At 42.6% G+C, this 17,373-nt stretch overlaps 1 protein-coding gene and 1 non-coding gene across 6 annotated transcripts in view; one reads left to right on the plus strand and one right to left on the minus strand.

The window, feature by feature from the left end:
• Nucleotides 1-13,393, plus strand: part of NDUFAF6 (NADH:ubiquinone oxidoreductase complex assembly factor 6) — an 80,073-nt gene extending 66,680 nt beyond the window's left edge. For all 5 annotated transcript variants that reach the window (XM_054708259.1, XM_054708258.1, XM_054708257.1 and 2 more), the window contains 5 exons: nt 3,047-3,149; nt 4,470-4,603; nt 5,701-5,802; nt 7,847-7,903; nt 13,040-13,393. In XM_054708259.1, the coding sequence (XP_054564234.1) occupies nt 3,047-3,149; nt 4,470-4,603; nt 5,701-5,802; nt 7,847-7,903; nt 13,040-13,168 (525 nt within the window). In that variant the 3' untranslated portion in view covers nt 13,169-13,393. The remainder of the gene's footprint in view (nt 1-3,046; nt 3,150-4,469; nt 4,604-5,700; nt 5,803-7,846; nt 7,904-13,039) is intronic.
• Nucleotides 2,132-2,266, minus strand: LOC129147298 (small nucleolar RNA SNORA20). The gene has a single exon (XR_008554664.1). It is a non-coding gene; the product is annotated as a small nucleolar RNA SNORA20 (small nucleolar RNA).
• Nucleotides 13,394-17,373: the final 3,980 nt, after the last annotated feature.

Genomic DNA, 17,373 nt, shown 5'->3' on the forward strand with positions numbered 1-17,373 from the left:
AAACACAATGAATTACTGCCTCACACTCATTGGGATATATGTAGATTATAATAAAAAAGATACTGATGAGAATGTGGAGAAATTGGGATCCTTCATACATTCCTCATGGAATGTAAAATGGTACAGCTGCTTTGGAAAAACAGTTTTTCAAAAATTAAACAGAGTTTACTATAGACCTAGCATTTCACTGCTAGGTTATATACCAAGGGAAATGAGAATATATGTCCACACAAAACTTGTACAGAATGTTTATAGCAGCATAGTCCAAAAATGGGAACAACTCATAGTCTGTCAATGAATGAATAAACAAAATATTGTATATCCGTACCATGGAATATTGTTTATAATTTCTTCAATTAAAAAGAATGAAGTACTGATAGAAGCTTAGACATGTATGAACCTTGGTAACCTGCTAATTGAAAGAAACCAGATACAAAAAGCCACATATTGTGTCATTGTGTTTTTATAAAATGTCCAGAACAGATAAATCCATGGAAACCGAAGGTAGATTCGTGGCTTGTCAGGAGATGAGGGGAAGGGAAATGGGAAGTGACTGCTTCATGGTGATGAAAACATTCCGGCTCAGTGGATAGAACCTCGGCCCGCAGACTGAAGGGTCCCAAGTTCGATTCTCGTCAAGAGCACGTACCTTGGTTGCAGGCTCAAACCTCAGCCCTGGTCAGGGCCTGTGCAGGAGACAGCCAGTCGATGTGTCTCTCTCTGTCTCTCTCCCTCCCTTCCACTCTGTAAAAACCAGTGGAAAAATATCCTTAGGTGAGGATTCCAAAAAAAAAAAAGGAAAACATTCCGGAATTAGGTAGTGGTAATAGTTGCATAACTTGGTGAATATACTAAAATCCACTGACCTAATTTATTTTAAAAAGATAAATTTTATGGTATATGAGTTATGTCATTTTTTAAAATATAAAAGATTTAGACATATTTCTTTCCCTCTGGAATCATTGCTGGTGTCAATATTTTCTGATTAAAAAGAAGAGGAAGGATGTATCTATCACCTTGAAAATTAGTCTTTGTTAATGTATTATTATAAAAGTGGCTAGCTTTTACTAGTATTTACATTTTTTTGTTCAGTTCATCAATCCTGTTACTTTATTGAGCACTAGAGGCCCGATGCACGAAATTCATGCAAGAGTAGGCCTTCCTTCCCCCAGCTGCTGGCACCGGGTCCCTCTGGCACCCAGGACCTGGGCTTCCCTCCAACCACTGGCAGGCACCCAGGATCTGGGCTTCCCTTGCAGAGGGAGGCCCCGCCCACCTGCCGCAGTCCACCGGTCGGTGGCCTGGGCCTCCCTCTGTGGGGCGACCATGGAGCGATGGCCAGGCCCCTGACCAATCACATCACACCCGCGTTGGCTGGCCTGGCGCCAGTGGGTGTCATAGCGTGGTTGTCCGGAAGGTCGTTTGGTCTAATTAGCATATTACACTTTTATTATTATAGAAGGTTTATTTTGGGGGTGGAGAGACTGGTTATGAGTCTCCTTTCTTTTTCTTTATCATTTTTTTTTACATTTGTCTAGACCAGTGGTCGGCAAGCTGCGGCTCGTGAGCTGTGGTTTGCTGCTCTGTTGACAAATGAGTTTGCTGACCACTGACCTAAACTCTCAATTCCAATAATTACAGGCTGTTGTTGTTCCTTGTGATTAAGTGCCCCGGCCAGCGGGGTCTTCTAACGGGGGTACCGAGGCGGCGCACCTAAGAGAATGAGAGACAGACAAGGGACACAAAGAATGGAGGCAAGACAAAGGGGTTTCTGATCAAGCCTCGAAATTTTATTTTTTACAGCGTTCCTTATATGTGGTTTCTAGAGGGGTGAATGCCTAGGAGGGGTGGGGGCTGACCTAGATAATCGGCTAAAGTCGTAAAGGGTGCTGACTATAGATAAAGGGTGTGGTGGTTGAAGGGTGGCTACAGAAGGAATGCTTTGTCCTCAGGCAAGAGGAAGTGGGCCTAGTTTCAGTAACTTACTGAAGGTCAGAGTTAATCCTTTGACCAACTCTTGGCTCCTGACAATTAAGCCCCTATCCCAGTGGTCGGCAAACTCATTAGTCAACAGAGCGGCAAACCGCGGCTCGGGAGCCGCATGTGGCTCGATAGCCGCAGTTTGCCGACCACTGGTCTAGACCATGCATGCAGAAGAGATGAAATGGTTACTCCATCTCAGTTGACAATGGTCCAATGTTATTTTATCCTATGCATATAACTGCTCATATCACTGAAAAGACTACAGCAGCAAATAAATGGGAAGTCCTTTTCCTAGGCACCTTTTCCTTAGTGAGAGCATGGGCTTGACAGTCAAAATGTGTAGTTTGAATCCTATCTCCACCATTTATTAGCTACTAGAGGCCCGGTGCATGGCATTTGTGCACTGGGGAGGGTCCCTCAGCCTGGTCTGTGCCCTCTTGCAGTCCAGGACCCCTCAGGGGATGTCCGCCTGCTGGTTTAAGCCCGCTCCATGCTCATGGCTGGCAAGCACAGTGGCAGTGGCGGGAGCCCCCCCTGCCTCCGCAGCAGAAATAAGGAACAGTGAGCCCGCCTTCTGGCTGAGCTGCGCTCCCCCTGTGGGAGCACACTGACCACCAGGGGGCAGCGCCTGTGTTGAGTATCTGCCCCCTGCTGGTCATTGTGCATCATAGCGACCAGTCATTCCACTGTCCGGACAATTTGCATATTAGGGTTTTATTACATAGGATGTGACCTTAGAAATATTACTTAATGTATCCATGACTCAGTTTCTTCATCTGCAAAATGGGAAAAGTATTATTTTGTTATCTTTGGAGGGATGCTAAGATTAAAAAGATAATGTCTAGTGCTGAAGTAAGAGCTCAGTAAAGTCAGTTTTTCATGATAACTTGGGCTTTCGAAGGAATTAAAAATTAAGCCAACCTATATTCATGGTGATTTGTACATTGAGATTAATCCTGAGGTATTTAATATTTTTATTATTCAGTTCTTTTGGGCAAAAAAATCGTGTCTTTATAAATTTTGGTAATTCAGCAAACTTGATTTGCCTTTTGTTTGATTATAGGAAAAAAATTTGGATGACAAAGCATATCGTAATATCCAGGAACTGGAAAATTACGCCGAAAACACACAGAGTTCTCTTCTTTATTTAACACTAGAAATATTGGGTAAGTTGTGTGTTTTTTTTTAAATTTCATACTTCTCTTTTTCTGAATAAAACACGTTTCAAACTTCATGCTTTCATAATTTCACAATTTAGCCACTTTAACACTGAAGTTTTTCTTTGCATCATTTGTAAAGGAACAGCTATATATATATATATATATATATATATATATATATATTTTTTTTTTTTTTTTTTTTGAGCAAGAAGGGGAATATATGTCTGTCTTTGGAGTGCAGACTAATCACAGTACTTAGGCTCTAATAAAAATACTTTAACTGTGGCCGGTTTGGCTCAGTGGATAGAGCGTCAGCCTGTGGGTTTGATTCGGTCAGGGGCACATGCCCAGGTTGCAGGCTCAGTCCCCAATGGGGGGTGTGCAGGAGGCAGCTAATCGGTGATTCTCTCTCATCATTAATGTTTCTATCTCTCTTCCTCTCTGAAATCAATAAAAATATATTAAAAAAATACTTTAGCTATCTCATGGGAATGGCATAGTTAATAATCTGGTAATTACTGATGTTTATTTTATTATTTTATTTTATATTAGTTAATTCTCACCTGAAAATATTTTTTCCATTGATTTTTTTTTTTTTAGAGAGAGTGGAAGGGAAGGGGAGAGACAGAGAGAGAGAGAAAAATCATTGATGTGAAAGAGGCACATTGATTGGTTGCCTCCCGCACATGCCCTGATTGGGAATCAAACCCGAGATCTTTTGGTCACAGGCCGACGTTCCAACCTCTGAGCCAAACAGGCCAGGGCTGATGGTTTTTTAAGCCTCTAAGCTGGGAAGGTCTTATTGTAATGAGGATTGTAATGAGGAAATTACTTGGCACAAGGACAATAACATCCATTTGAAGAAGGTAATATGTTTTTATGTCACCCTAAAGGAATAAATGTTATTTTATCCTATGCATATTGAATTTCCCAGGCCTGTTCTGCCTGCACGTTCGGTGACATGTTTGCCAACACAATGAAAGGAGGGAGCAAAGAGCAGAATATACTTAAAGTGAGGTCGTATGGACATTGCACTGAGAAGAAAGGAAAGACTTGTGATGTTTTTCCATGATAGCTGATTACAATTCCAAATGTGTTCTTAGTGTGATATAGTCTGAGGAAAACTGATTTAAAAGTTCAAGTTCAGAAACCTGCTTAGTAGTCAGCTTGTTTTTGTGCCCGTTTTACTCATAGATCCTGTTTTTCAGATGTTGAATGCATTAGGATAAACAATTAGTTTTATCTGTGTAGGTGATTTCTCTTTGCTACTTCTGTGGACTTAGGCATTTAAAGAGCAGCCCTATTGATTACTTTTCAAAATCATAGGTATACGGGACCTTCATGCAGATCATGCTGCAAGTCACATTGGAAAGGCACAAGGCATTGTCACTTGCTTGAGAGCAACGCCATATCATAGTAGCAGAAGAAGAGTGTTCCTTCCCATGGACATTTGCATGCTGGTAAGGCTGTTATTTGTATGCTCGAATAATTTACCTCAGGAATATGGGAAGGATGTTATTTCTTGGCTCTTTGCTTAATCTATTCAAGTAACTGCTTTGAAATGAATGCATATTTCTTTCTGGCTCCTTGGTTATCAAGTGAGAATTTTTGTCAGTCAGGCACTTTAGGCCTCTGGTGGAGCTATGAGTAAGAAAATCTGAGAACCTCACTTGGTGTAGCCTCATGTGGATGCTTACTATCTTCCAAGCAATTACCGTAATTATTCCTACTGTTCAGCTTAGCCTGTTCTTTTTCATTTTATTTTATTTTTTAATTGAGGAGAGAAGAGAGAGAGAAAGAAACATTGGTTTGTTGTTTCACTTACTTAAGCATTCATTGGTTGATTCTTGTATGTGCCCTGACCCGGAATCAAACCTGCAACCTTGGCATATTGGGACGAGGCTCCAACCAACTGAGCTACCTGGCCAGGACCAGCCTCTTCTTTATTTTAGAGGAGGAAATAATCCTTAAGACAAGAATATTGTTTATGAGAACTTATATTTTCTGTATGAGATTCATTATTGTCTGTGCTTTTAAAACGTCTTAAATGTTTGTTTTCTTGCTTGTGTATTTTTTAAAAATATATTTTTATTGATTTCAGAGAGGAAGGGAGAGGGAGAGAGAGAGAGAAACATCAATGATGAGAATCATTGATCAGCTGTCTCATGCACGCCCCCTACTGAGGATCAAGCCTGCACTTGGACATGTGCCCTTGACCGAAATCGAACCCAGGACTCTTCAGTCTGCAGGCTAAAGCTCCATCCACTGAGCCAAACCAGCTAGGGCTCTTGCTTGTGTGTTTTTGTTCTACTACAACCATTGTTAATTACCATCCTGTTGCATATTCTTCCAGGAAGGGGAGAGAGAGAGAGAGAGAGAGAGAGAGAGAGAGAGAGACGGCGTATATATACTCAGCCACACATACACATATATGTACACATCCATATGTTTTTTAAATAGACACTATATTGTATTTACTGTTCTCTCACCTATTTTCTTGAGCTAAGTTAGTTTTAAGTGTGCTTTTTAATTGCTAATATAATATTTTTCAACACAGCATGGTGTTTCACAAGAGGATTTTCTACGGAAGAACCAAGATAAAAATGTAAGAGATGTGATATATGACATTGCCAGCCAGGCACACTTGCACTTGAGGCATGTAAGTAGCCTTCCTCCCCACCCTGCCCACCCCCAAATCATTTAGGAAACTACCCTTTCTAGGTGCGGCTATTCCTAGAGCATGGTCATACTGTTCCCTACTTGGCAGACTGTATTCCAACTTTCATTGAAATCCCAGTGGATTTATCTCAGGGACCATTGTAAACTTCCTCCACGTTTAAAGAACACCGCTTTCTCCCTTTCAGCAAATGCGTGCCCCTGTGCTGGGCTTCCTCAGGCAGCTTCCACTCTGACCGTCACTCACCGTTTCCGTCTCCCGGGCGGCGTGTCTTTCTGCCTGCAAGGCTGATGCCGCTCCTCCCTTCCCAGGACCTCGCACCCTCAGCGGTCCCAGCTGGTGTTTCCAGCTGGCCTCTCCCTTCCCAGGACCTCGCATCCTCAGCGGTCCCAGCTGGTGTTTCCAGCTGGCCTCTCCGATACCCTGTCTCTCTTCTCTCTGGTTTGCTGCTGCTGCCTTCTGAAGTTGTCGGCATCCTGTGGGCCCTCACAATTAACCTTTTTTGAATACGTGGTCTGCATTCATTGTTACCTCTCAAGGCCCTCCCCGCCCCGACACTGTTCATGCTGTAATTTGGCTTTCATCCTGCTACTCTAATAATAATCACTAGTGAATCATCTCCTTTTGCCACATTTGAGAGTGTCTGGTTTAGAGAAGGTGGATGTTATGTACACACACACACACACACACACACACACACACACACACCCCAGAGGTAGAATCAACTAGACTTGATAACTGATTGGATTGTGGCAGGATCAGGAAGAGGGGAAGGTGAAGGCTGCACAGAGTTCAAGTAGAGATGGTGATGGGGCCATTCAAAGACTATAGTTTAAAAGCAGTGGTACACTAGGATCAGTAGACAGACTAGCTGCTGGACATCATTGGATGGAAGGGGATTAGAAGGCATTTAGGGAGAAGGGCTGTTAAAGAATGCAGATTGTGACTTTGAAAGGAGATGAGAACTGGAGAGATCCTAGATTTGGGAGCCATCCACATGGAGGAACTGGTTAAAGCTCTGAGTTTGGACGTCGTTGCCCAAGGAGAATGTACATCTGGATAAGGGAACCTGGGGCAGCACCTTGTGGCCCGCCTCCATTCCTCAGGTGGAAGGAGAAAGGCCATTTATTAGGAAGAAGAAGGAAAGAATGATCAAAGAAGGAGGAAAACAGAGTCGGTTAGAAACCAAGGGAGGACAAATTCCAAGAAGGGGGAGTAGGCACACTGCATGCTACAGGGAGATGAAGAGGAAAGAGGGAGGCAAATAGCAAATCGTGGATGGTTCTGAAGAGCAGTTTTAGTAGACGGGTAAAACGGGGTAGGGGTGAAGATGTGAGTCAGGAAGCAGAGGTGGTATCTGGCCGTGTACACGAAGGCCTGGGAACGGGTGGGCTAGGTGAGAGCAGGTGGGCATCAGCCCGAGAGCCTCGGGGATTCCTCGTCCAGAGAAGTAGGGAGGTGAGTCAGATGAGGTTAGTCAAGGTGTGGAGGCCTCTAAATCCTAAGATGCATAGTTGAGACTTGCTCTATCAGGGGCATACGTTAAAGAAAATAAAAATAAAACAGTGACTTAGGAACATTAAATTGGCTGGCTGTGTGGAATGAATGAAAGGTTGGGGAACACAGAGGCAGACGATCAGCTAGGAGGATCTTACATTCCTCTAAACAGGAGATAGTGACCATCTGAGCTGGGAGGTGCTGGGACTTGTTAACACAAGTCTTTCTTCATTTACCCCTAACCACAGAGCTAGAGGGTCAGAGTTACAGGATATTATAAGGCAGCCAGAAAATGCCAAAGTCAACTTGTAAGGAAGAATGGAATTCTTAATATAGTACTTTCTCCTGAGTCCTTTAGGCTTAAGAAATTAATTGTAATCTGCAGGAGTGAGAGCTATTTTCTTGCTTTTGAGAGAGGCCCTAGCTGTGTTGTTCAACAGCTAGTGTTGCTTTGTGTTCACTTTCTGAGAGTGTTTATTTCCCGAAATATTTATATTTCAAACCAGTTTCCTTTTGTCTTCCTTCTTAGGCTAGGTCCCTCCACAAAAGTGTTCCTGTGAAGGCATTTCCTGCCTTTCTTCAGACGGTAAGTAGATTAACAGGGAAGGCTGCTAATGAATGAAGCAGGTGTATGTGACCTTTTTCTGTTCAAATGGTAAATAAATTGAGGTTCAAATGCACATCTTTAGTTTGGAGGCTTTATTTTTGTTTCTCTTCCGTGTGGTGGGTTTCTTAGTTGCCTTCCGCCTTAGGCAATGGCCATGCCTGTATTTCTCGGAGGCCAGTGAGCAGAGTAGCAGTTTGAATCTGCTTTCCCTTTTACTAGCCGTGGGGGTTCTAGGTCCGTAACCGCCATGTTCCTCAGTATACTCGTGGGTAAAATGGGAATCATATAGGACGCTATCTTGTAGGATTGTTGGGTTACTTATAGCTATATAAGTATTACTTATTATTCTAGTAATATTTTCTCCACGGGGACTATATTATAGCATTGGCTCCTGAGCAGCGTGGCTCATGGACCAGTACTGAGCTGCCACATCAGAATAACCTGGGAAAGCTTTGAAAACATACAGATTCCTGGGGTCTGCTTACTAAATAAGACTTGGATTGAGGAGGGGGAATTCCTAGGAGAAACTGTGATTTTAAATTAATAAATTCCCCAGATGCTTCTGATGTGTAGCCAGATTAGGGAATCATTGTTGAAAAATATATAAAGAAATGAGAACAGCTTCCAATTTTTTTAGCACCTATTACAGGACAGGCTCTGAATTAGGTCATTTCATACATTATTCCTAATCATCCTTAGGCATGGTTTACTTCATTTCATAGGTAAAAACCGAAGTTCAAAATTTGTGATCTTTAAAAATTGAAAACTGATGCATTTTCTACAATACCAAACATATATTCTACCTTTTCCCAAAAAATATATTTAAAGATTCATTTTTATCCTTTCAGATCTTTTGTCCTAGGTCTCAGATATGAGTGTTCACAATCATTTTATTTATTTATTTTTAATATATTTTTATTGATTGCAGAGAGGAAGGAAGAGGGAGAGAGATAGAAACATCAATGATGAGAGAGAGCCATTGATTGGCTGCCTCCAGCACGCCCCCCACTGGGGATCAAGCCCACAACCCGGGCATGTGCCCTTGACCAGAATCGAACCTGGGACCCTTTAGTCCGCAGGCCGACGCTCTATCCACCGAGCCAATACGGCTAGGGCTCATTTTATTTCTTTACTGGGTTTACTTATTACAAAAGTAATACGTTAATAGTTTAGATGTTCACATCATATTAGAGGAGGCAAAGGAAGAAATAAGAATCCTCTCACAATTCCATCATTTCCAGAGAGAGTCTGTTTATTTTCTGGACTTTTTATGTTCATATAATTACATGTGTATCTTTTGTATAAACGGGGTGTTAAGTATTTCCATATACTGTTCTGTATCACCATTTTTGATGGTTATTTGGTTATTAGGTCTTAATGATATTTGATGATGCACCATCACCTGTTTTTAACTTACTCTTTAAGTTCCCATCAAGGCCAAGGACTTTGTCTGTTTTGTTCACTTCTGTGAATAATGTTCTTAACTCTGGATGCCCTTTAGAATCACTGGGGGAACTTTAAAAAAACAACCCAAAAAACCAAAGCAATGTTGGGCCCCTCCTCAAACCGATTAAATCACAATATCTAAGCATTTGGATCCTGACACTGATACTTTTTAAAAACTCCCCCGGTAATTGTGAAGTGCAACTAGCCTGAGAACCACTACCTTAGACTAGTGAACGGTCCCTGGACCAGCACGATTCGTCTTACCTGGGAACTTGTTTGAAATACAGACCGTGGGCCCCACGGCAGACCTAGGGCTGGTGCCCAATTCTGGCTCCATCTGTGCAGGAGAAACCGGAGGGACCACATGGCAGTTCCTGAAGGACTGCTAATGTCCTGTGTACTCACTCCAGCTGGGACTCCTCTCTTCTTATTGTTTTATAAATGGGGCATCTGTGAATTATTTTGTTCAAAGAAAAGGTTTTGCTATTTAAAAACTATCTGAAAATGACTAGTCTAGGCTGTAGTATACTCTTCTTCATAGGTAAAGCTTTAATATGCCTTGTGCCACACCAGCACGGCCAAGGGTGAACCTGAGAGGGGCGGTGAAGGATTGAGAAAGGACAGACAAGAGAATGAAAGCTGGGTCTCGGTGGGACGCTGCCCTCTCTGATGGAGAGACAGCGACGACGCCCACAAGCCGTGTCTTTATTTTATAGCAGATGCCATGAGGCAAAGTAAGGGTGTGATCAAGATGTTTACAACATTCTCGTTGGTTGGTGTCGATCCTACTCAATTACATGCACCTGATCAAGCTTTGTTTACTTGCAGCCTCTATCACTCAGGCACATGGGGGCACGTGTTCAGACCACAGGTTCAAGCTTACAACTCCAGCTGTTGGCTATAATTGTGTGGGGAGGGCTCTGCCCTCCAAGCTGGGACTTGCACGTGGCCATGAGAGGACTGTGCCCTCTCATCAGTCCAAGGCTTGGACCTGTCCAAACACTGTAGCTGCTCTCCACAATGCTATATTCAGAAATTGTAATGTCTTTGAGAGTTTTCAGTGAATTGTTATATTGAACAATTTATTTACCATTAGCCAAACTTTCCTTTGAACCAAATCCTAATTTGTGAATGCCCAGTTGAGGTCACATTTCATCTGTATTTTAATACAATTTTCTAATTATAAAAGAAGTACATTCTTAGAGATTTGGACAACATAAAAATAATATTAGAAGAAAATAATTATCACCTATAATTCTAGGACACAGAGACAAACCACTATTCTGTTCTTTTTTTGTCATGAATTTTTGTGTATAGTTGAAATCACACTTTATACTTCAGTACCTTACTTATCAAGCATTTAACCACATCATTAAAATATTTATAAGTACAGTATTTAATGGCTGTATAATATCCTATTATGTGCCTGTACCTTAATTTCATCAATTATCCTACACTAGAGGCCCGATGCACGAAATTTGTGCAAGAGTAGGCCTTCCTTCCCCTGGCTGCCACACTGGCTTCCCTCTGGCACTGGGGACCCAGGCTTCCCTTGCAGCCCTGGCTTCATCCAGAAGGTCGTCTGGAAGGACATCTGGTCTAATTAGCATATTATGCTTTTATTATTATAGATAATGATAAGGCTAATATGCAAATTGTCCCCTTGACTGGGAGTTCGACCAGGGGGCAGGGCTGGCCGGCCAACCATCCATGGCCCCTCTCCCTGGCTGGCCCCACCCCCTAGTGGCCCCCCCACCCCGATCAGGGTGGGCCAGCCGGACCCCATCCATGCACAAATTTGTGCACCGGGCCTCTAGTTTCTTATAATTAGGTATTATAAAACTACTAGAGGCCCAGCGCTCGAGTAGCTCGCTTCTGCTTGCCTCAGCTGGCCGCCCCACCTATTGCCGCTCATAGCTCTCCGCCACTAGTAGCTCACGCTCCGCCCTCTGCCGCTCATGGCTCTCTGCCGCTAGTAGCTCGTGCCCTGCCTTCCGCCGTGAGTAGCTCTCCACCGTGAGTAGCTCTCTGCCGCTCATAGCTCTCCACTGCTAGTAGCTCGCGTCCCGCCCTCTGCGGCTAGTAACTCTCTGCTGTGAATAGCTCGCACCCCACCCTGCCCGCTGCGAGAGCCACTGCTCATTTATGATACAGCTTAAATCACAGGCCTTTTATGATATAGATTAAAATGAGCATAATAGAATTCTTAGAGATGGAAAGTAGATTGCAATATATCTACATATATAAAAGCCTAAGCGACCAAATGACCGGAATGACCGGTCGACCAGTTGCTATGACGCACACTGACCACAAGGGGGCAGATGCTCTGACCAGTAGGTTAGCTTGCTGCTGGGCCTGGCTGATCGGGACTGAGCAAGATGGGCCGGACACGCTCTGGAGCCCTCCCATGGCCCCTCCCTGGCTGGCCAACCTCCTGCGTCCCTCCCCAGCCCCGATTGTGCACCGGTGGGATCCCTCGGCCTGGCCTGCACCCTCTTGCAATCTGGGACCTCTCGGGGGATGTCAGAGAGCTGGTTTTGGCCCGATCCCGCAGGGCAGGCCGAGGGACCCCACTGGTGCACGAATTCGTGCACTGGGCCGCTAGTTTATATAAGTGTTTAGGAAAAAATCCAACCCTTTTTGTTTTCTTTTTCTCATCTGTATACTCTAGAGCAGTGGTCGGCAAACTCATTAGTCAACAGAGCCAAATATCATCAGTACAACGATTGAAATTTCTTTTGAGAGCCAAATTTTTAAAACTTAAACTATATAGGTAGGTACATTGTTATTAACTTAATTAGGGTACTCCTAAGCTGGCCTTTGCTAAAAACTCAAGGGGCCAAAGAGCCGCATGTGGCTTGCGAGCCGCCGTTTGCCGACCACTGCTCTAGAGAATCCACAAGCATGATCTCTGGATCACACAGGTTGTGCTGAGGAGCTCTAGGGGGCGCTGTGCACGGGACTGAGATGGAAGTGGTGCCTCTGGAAGTGTTCAGTACAAAACCAAGTGGCTTCTCTGTGTAAAAAAGTACTGAAATAAATAATTTATCAATTAGTAAAAATAAGTGAGAACCATAAAATGACAAGCATTGCCATTGTCAGTGTTTTCCAACCTCGCTCCCCCATCACAGTGAAAGTTTTATCAAGTTTTGTGTGACGGGGAAGCGTGGGTGACATTTGTAGGGACCTGTGATTGTTCTTAGGTGCAAATCATTTTCTTGCAAGAGCATGGAGACCCATTAAACTTTTTCACAATATAATCTTTTAATAAACAGCTTGAGTTCTTCCTCATGATACAATGCATTTTTCGGGCGTGGTGTTCATTCTTCTTGATTGAAACATCCCTTTTGTATTCTGCAGTCTAGTAGTAAAACCTGGCAAACTGTAATTTCTCTGATCTTTTACATTTTGACCAGAACAGTATAAATTATGATCAGAATTGACTTGATATTTCCAGTACTAGCTCTATGATCCTGTTTCACTGGCCTAATAGAAACTTCTTAGAAAATGTCTTTATTTTTCTCTCTCCCTTTTAAAATTCTCATTTAAATTCTTAGTATATTAAAGACCACCTCAGGGAAACTAAAATAGCCTTAATACTGATAATGTTTCTTTATTTTAAAGACTTAATCATCCTATGATCTAGTGACCATTTTTCTCTTTTTCCAGGTTGCTCTGGAGGATTATTTAAAGAAAATTCAACAAGTGAATTTTGATATATTCCACCCATCTTTACAGCAGAAGAATACATTACTTCCGTTGTCTTTGTATATTCAGTCATGGAGAAGAAGATACTAAAAATAATCTCATGGCACTGATATTAATTTATTTTTATTAGTTTTACAAAAGTATACTAGTTAGGGTTCTTGTTTATAAACAGCAGGTACTGACTGTTTACTTAAGGCAAAATGAATTTATTGGAAGGGTGTGAATAGCTTACAGTATTGATGAAAAATTACTGTGGGGCTTGGGGGCCAAAACATTGTTGAGATTCTGCCTCAGACACTGCCATTGTCTCCACCGGCCCAGTCTACTGTCCCATCCCTGTCTGGTGGAGCCATGCTGCACCACCAGGGGGCAGAGAGAAGGATGTCTCCTCCCTCCCTCACCTGGAGGGAAGGGGAGCGACTGCTAGTGCTGGCTTTGCGTTTGGAGAGCCAGGGCTCAGTGCCAGTACAGGTGTGAAATGAGTTTGTTTAGGGGTCCCAGAGAGTGAAGTTAATACTTGAGGAGTGTCAGTCACTGTGCTGAGGGTTTTTATCCCTAATACTAGAGGCCCTATGCACGGAATTCGTGCAAGAGTAGGCCTTCGCAGCCCCGGCTGCCTCGGCCCTTGCAGCCCCGGCTTCGTCTGAAAGGACGTCCGAATGGTCGTCCTGCTGTTTGGCCATGGGTCGATTTGCATATTACACTTTTATTATAGATTTCATCTTTACAACCCTGTGAAATTTTATCCATGATGATAAAATAACTTCTGTAAGGTAAAGACAGTTGGTTGTCAAGAGCTGGAACCCTATTTCAACTTTAGGTCTGGCTGATTTGAAAGCTTTTACTTTTTTGCTAACCCCACTGCTTCACTCTCTTTCATTCTGTATTGTGGTCATGAACAAATTTGTATTCATAAAGTGTATTAATGTGAAGTATATTAGCACAATTATATTGAACGTTCATTAGGGAATACTGCATTTTTAAAAACGTGTATCCTAGTTGATCTTCCCACTGACAAGCTCTGGGCTAATACTTTCATCAGTGTTCTCATTTGATCTTTAAAACACTATGAAAGAAAGAATTTTTTGGTATTTAAAATATAAAATACACACTAGTTGCAAAAACAGAATTGTTTGTGTTGCTGGTAATGGCAGATCTAGACTCTGAGTGAGTCCCTGACTCCCAGGGCCAGGGTTACGCCACAGTTTCCTTTTCCTGTCTTCAGTGGTCTTGTCTCCTGTCCGTTCACACCTCCCATGTACTGTTCCATATCCCCTCTCTCTTAAGCCTTTGGTTTCAGCTATGGATTAGTGCCTAATACAACTGTGAGTTAATGATGGCTTGTTTTTTGGCCCGGCCAGCGTGGCTCAGTGGTTGAGCATCGGACTGTGAACCAGGAGGTTACATGCCCAGCTTGTGGGCTCGATCCCCAGTATGGGGCATGCAGGAGGCAGCCAATCAGTGATTCTCATTATTGATGTTTCTATCTCCCTCTCCCTTCTCTGAAATCAATAAAAATATATTTTTAAAAAAATACTTTTTTTTTTTGCAAATAAAACTTAAACTGAGAGCTGCTTGTGGGTAAGAATACATTGTTTTGTTCATCTTGGGATCCACAGCACCTAGAGTGGCTTCTGATTTAGAGCAAGTAGAGGTTAATAAATGTATAATTGAATGAATGTGCAATGTGATTGTATGTGCTAAGTAGACTCTTAGTTGATTCTGATGCTGAAAGAATATCCTTGTGTTGAAATCTGTGGCTTTATAGAGCCTTTTAGCTTATCTGAAAAAGGCAAGTACAAGGAAATGGGACACATTTCCTCTTGGGATTCTGAGTATCCAGGGTTGAAGAGTTGGTTAGAGATAGTCTTTGTTAGCATTGTCTGTGGGTCTTCCTAGGTTCAATGTGGCAGCAATCGGCTGCTACGCATCTTGGTTCTTATCTAAGGACCTGAAAAAGAAGGGTTTAAACTCTATTGGATTACTGGATTTTTTTACTGGCTCAGAAGCCGGTTTACTAGTAAGTAAATAATTTCAAAATACTTTCTAAGCCTTTTTAAATTTGATGCTTAGGGATTTGAATGAACTGAAGTTTCCAGGCTCCTAGAGATTAAGATGAGATCTTATTCAGAGACATTTACTCTTCTATTCATTTCCTGGCATAAAAGATACTCCCTTAGATGGTGCCAACATTCTTTTTCATTTTTCACATCTCGGGAATTTTTTATTAGAGCATTTTAAAGGGGTAGATACATTTTCAAACCACCTAAGATGTATTCTGATACTGACTATGTGGAGTGTAATAAATTACAAATGTTAAGTACAAATTGCAGGTTAATCTCAATGTAGGTCAAGTTGCATATTATTATAAAATACGTTTTGGGTAGTTCCCAAACAACTAACATTATTCTTTACCTCCTTTTGGTTAAATCTCTCCTTTTGATGAAATTAAATTACTCTTGAGAACTTCAACAGCAGCTAACACCGAGCATGAGTTTGGACAGGTGGTGTGCTTTGCACTCTTACGTATTAATCTTCACAGAGAAGTAGGTCTTTATTTTCGAAATGATAAAACTGCCTCAAGAGATGTTCAGTTCACGGTCACACAGCCATTAGAACCGGAGCTGGATGCCAAACCCACATTACTTTAATGCCAAAGCCCACAACCCATGTATCTTTACCATTCTTGAGATGGTAAAATAAATTGCCAAGTTGAAGAGTTCAAGGGCACAACTTATTTCGGAAAAATTTAGTACATAAATTTTAGGTACAAATTAGGTTTTTAAAAGTATGGTTACTACATAAATTCCAACTACTAATTAGGTGGGAGGGAACTAGGCAAAAGAAATAGATATTAAGTGCTGGACACTGGGTGGTATATGCAGGAGGGGCATAGCACCACTTTGGAGGAAAAAGGTTTCCCGAAGGAGATGATGGCATGTGGGAAGTGTCAAGAAAGTTGGGTAGGAGCCAGGGTTTGGGGACTGGGTGTAGATGGGAAGGCCTGGCTGAGGGAGCAGTACCAGCAAAGGCAGAATGGATAGCCTGTGTCAAGACTTAATTTTTGGCTCTAAAGTGAGAACAATGTAATAATGTTCAGAGTTCTTAGTAAAGTTTGTGAATATAAAGTGGCCACATCCCCTGGTCTGGTGAAACATTTCGAATTAAGATAAGACTTGGGAGTTTATATTTTGCCTGTTTCAGCAAATCTCTGGGTGCCCTTGGATTTGTTTAAGCTCATAAGTAGGACATCTCGGCAGATGCTTGACCTAATCGATGACCTTATCCAGAAAGGTCTACAGAGTTGTAAACATGCAGACAGGCACTGAAAACAAAGCATCCTACTGTTTGTGCCTATAAGGAGGACCGGGCACAAAACCACATGCACCCAGAATTGGGAGGGATATTGGAAGTGAGTTGGAAGAAAGGGAGAGGATTTGGGGCAGTGACTGTGAGAATATGTTACATAACTTGGACACCACTCTACCTGCTTTGTCCTGTAATGAACATATATTTTTTTGGGCAACTAGAAAGTTATTTCTTAAAAATTAGGACCCTTCAATGGACATGCGTTTTCTCATCATATCTGTATATACCAAGTAAAAGAATTTGTTCAAAAACAAAAGGAATGGCATTTGGCACAATAAATTATTAAATATGTAACTTATTCTGTAGTAAAGTATAGCCATGCTTTGGGGGCCAGGCCCCTCTCCAGCTAGACAGCTCTGCTTCACTGCAGGCCCATCCACTGCTCCGGGAAGACAGCTCAGGTGTGTTTTAGCACAGCTAGGAAAATGCAGTCTTCTGCCTTGGCTGGAAAGGGAAAGTGGGCTCCCATAGCCAGAGTGGAGGGAGCGGATAGGGACAGAAGGTCCTGCCTCTGGTCCCTGATGGGTCAGTTCTCATGCAAATGAGGACTCCAAATACATGCAGTTGATTGGTTGAAAAGGTAACTTCTTGATTGGTCAGAATGGAGCTGCTCTGATTGTTTGGTGAAGATGTTGATGGGCGCTCTAGTTGGGCAGCTCACACCCCCCGAGGGGTCCCATTGGGCCTCATTAGTTGAAATAGGATTCCAGGAACTCTTATAAGGGCTGGCTCAGTTGGCAGAAACACCGTGCAGGCAGGTAGTTCAGTGCAGGGGCAGGGAGTTCATAGGCTTCTCTGAAGTGCAAATTGGGTGACCGGGTTCTGTGTAGAAATACGTGCTAGGCTCTGTTTTTAAATATTTGAGCCCAGTTAGCCAGCAGGGTCCACACAAGGAATGGTAGATTTCAGTTAGATCCATCCTCCAA

The sequence above is a fragment of the Eptesicus fuscus genome, chromosome 19 (assembly GCF_027574615.1).
Source record: "Eptesicus fuscus isolate TK198812 chromosome 19, DD_ASM_mEF_20220401, whole genome shotgun sequence".
NCBI lineage: Eukaryota > Metazoa > Chordata > Mammalia > Chiroptera > Vespertilionidae > Eptesicus > Eptesicus fuscus.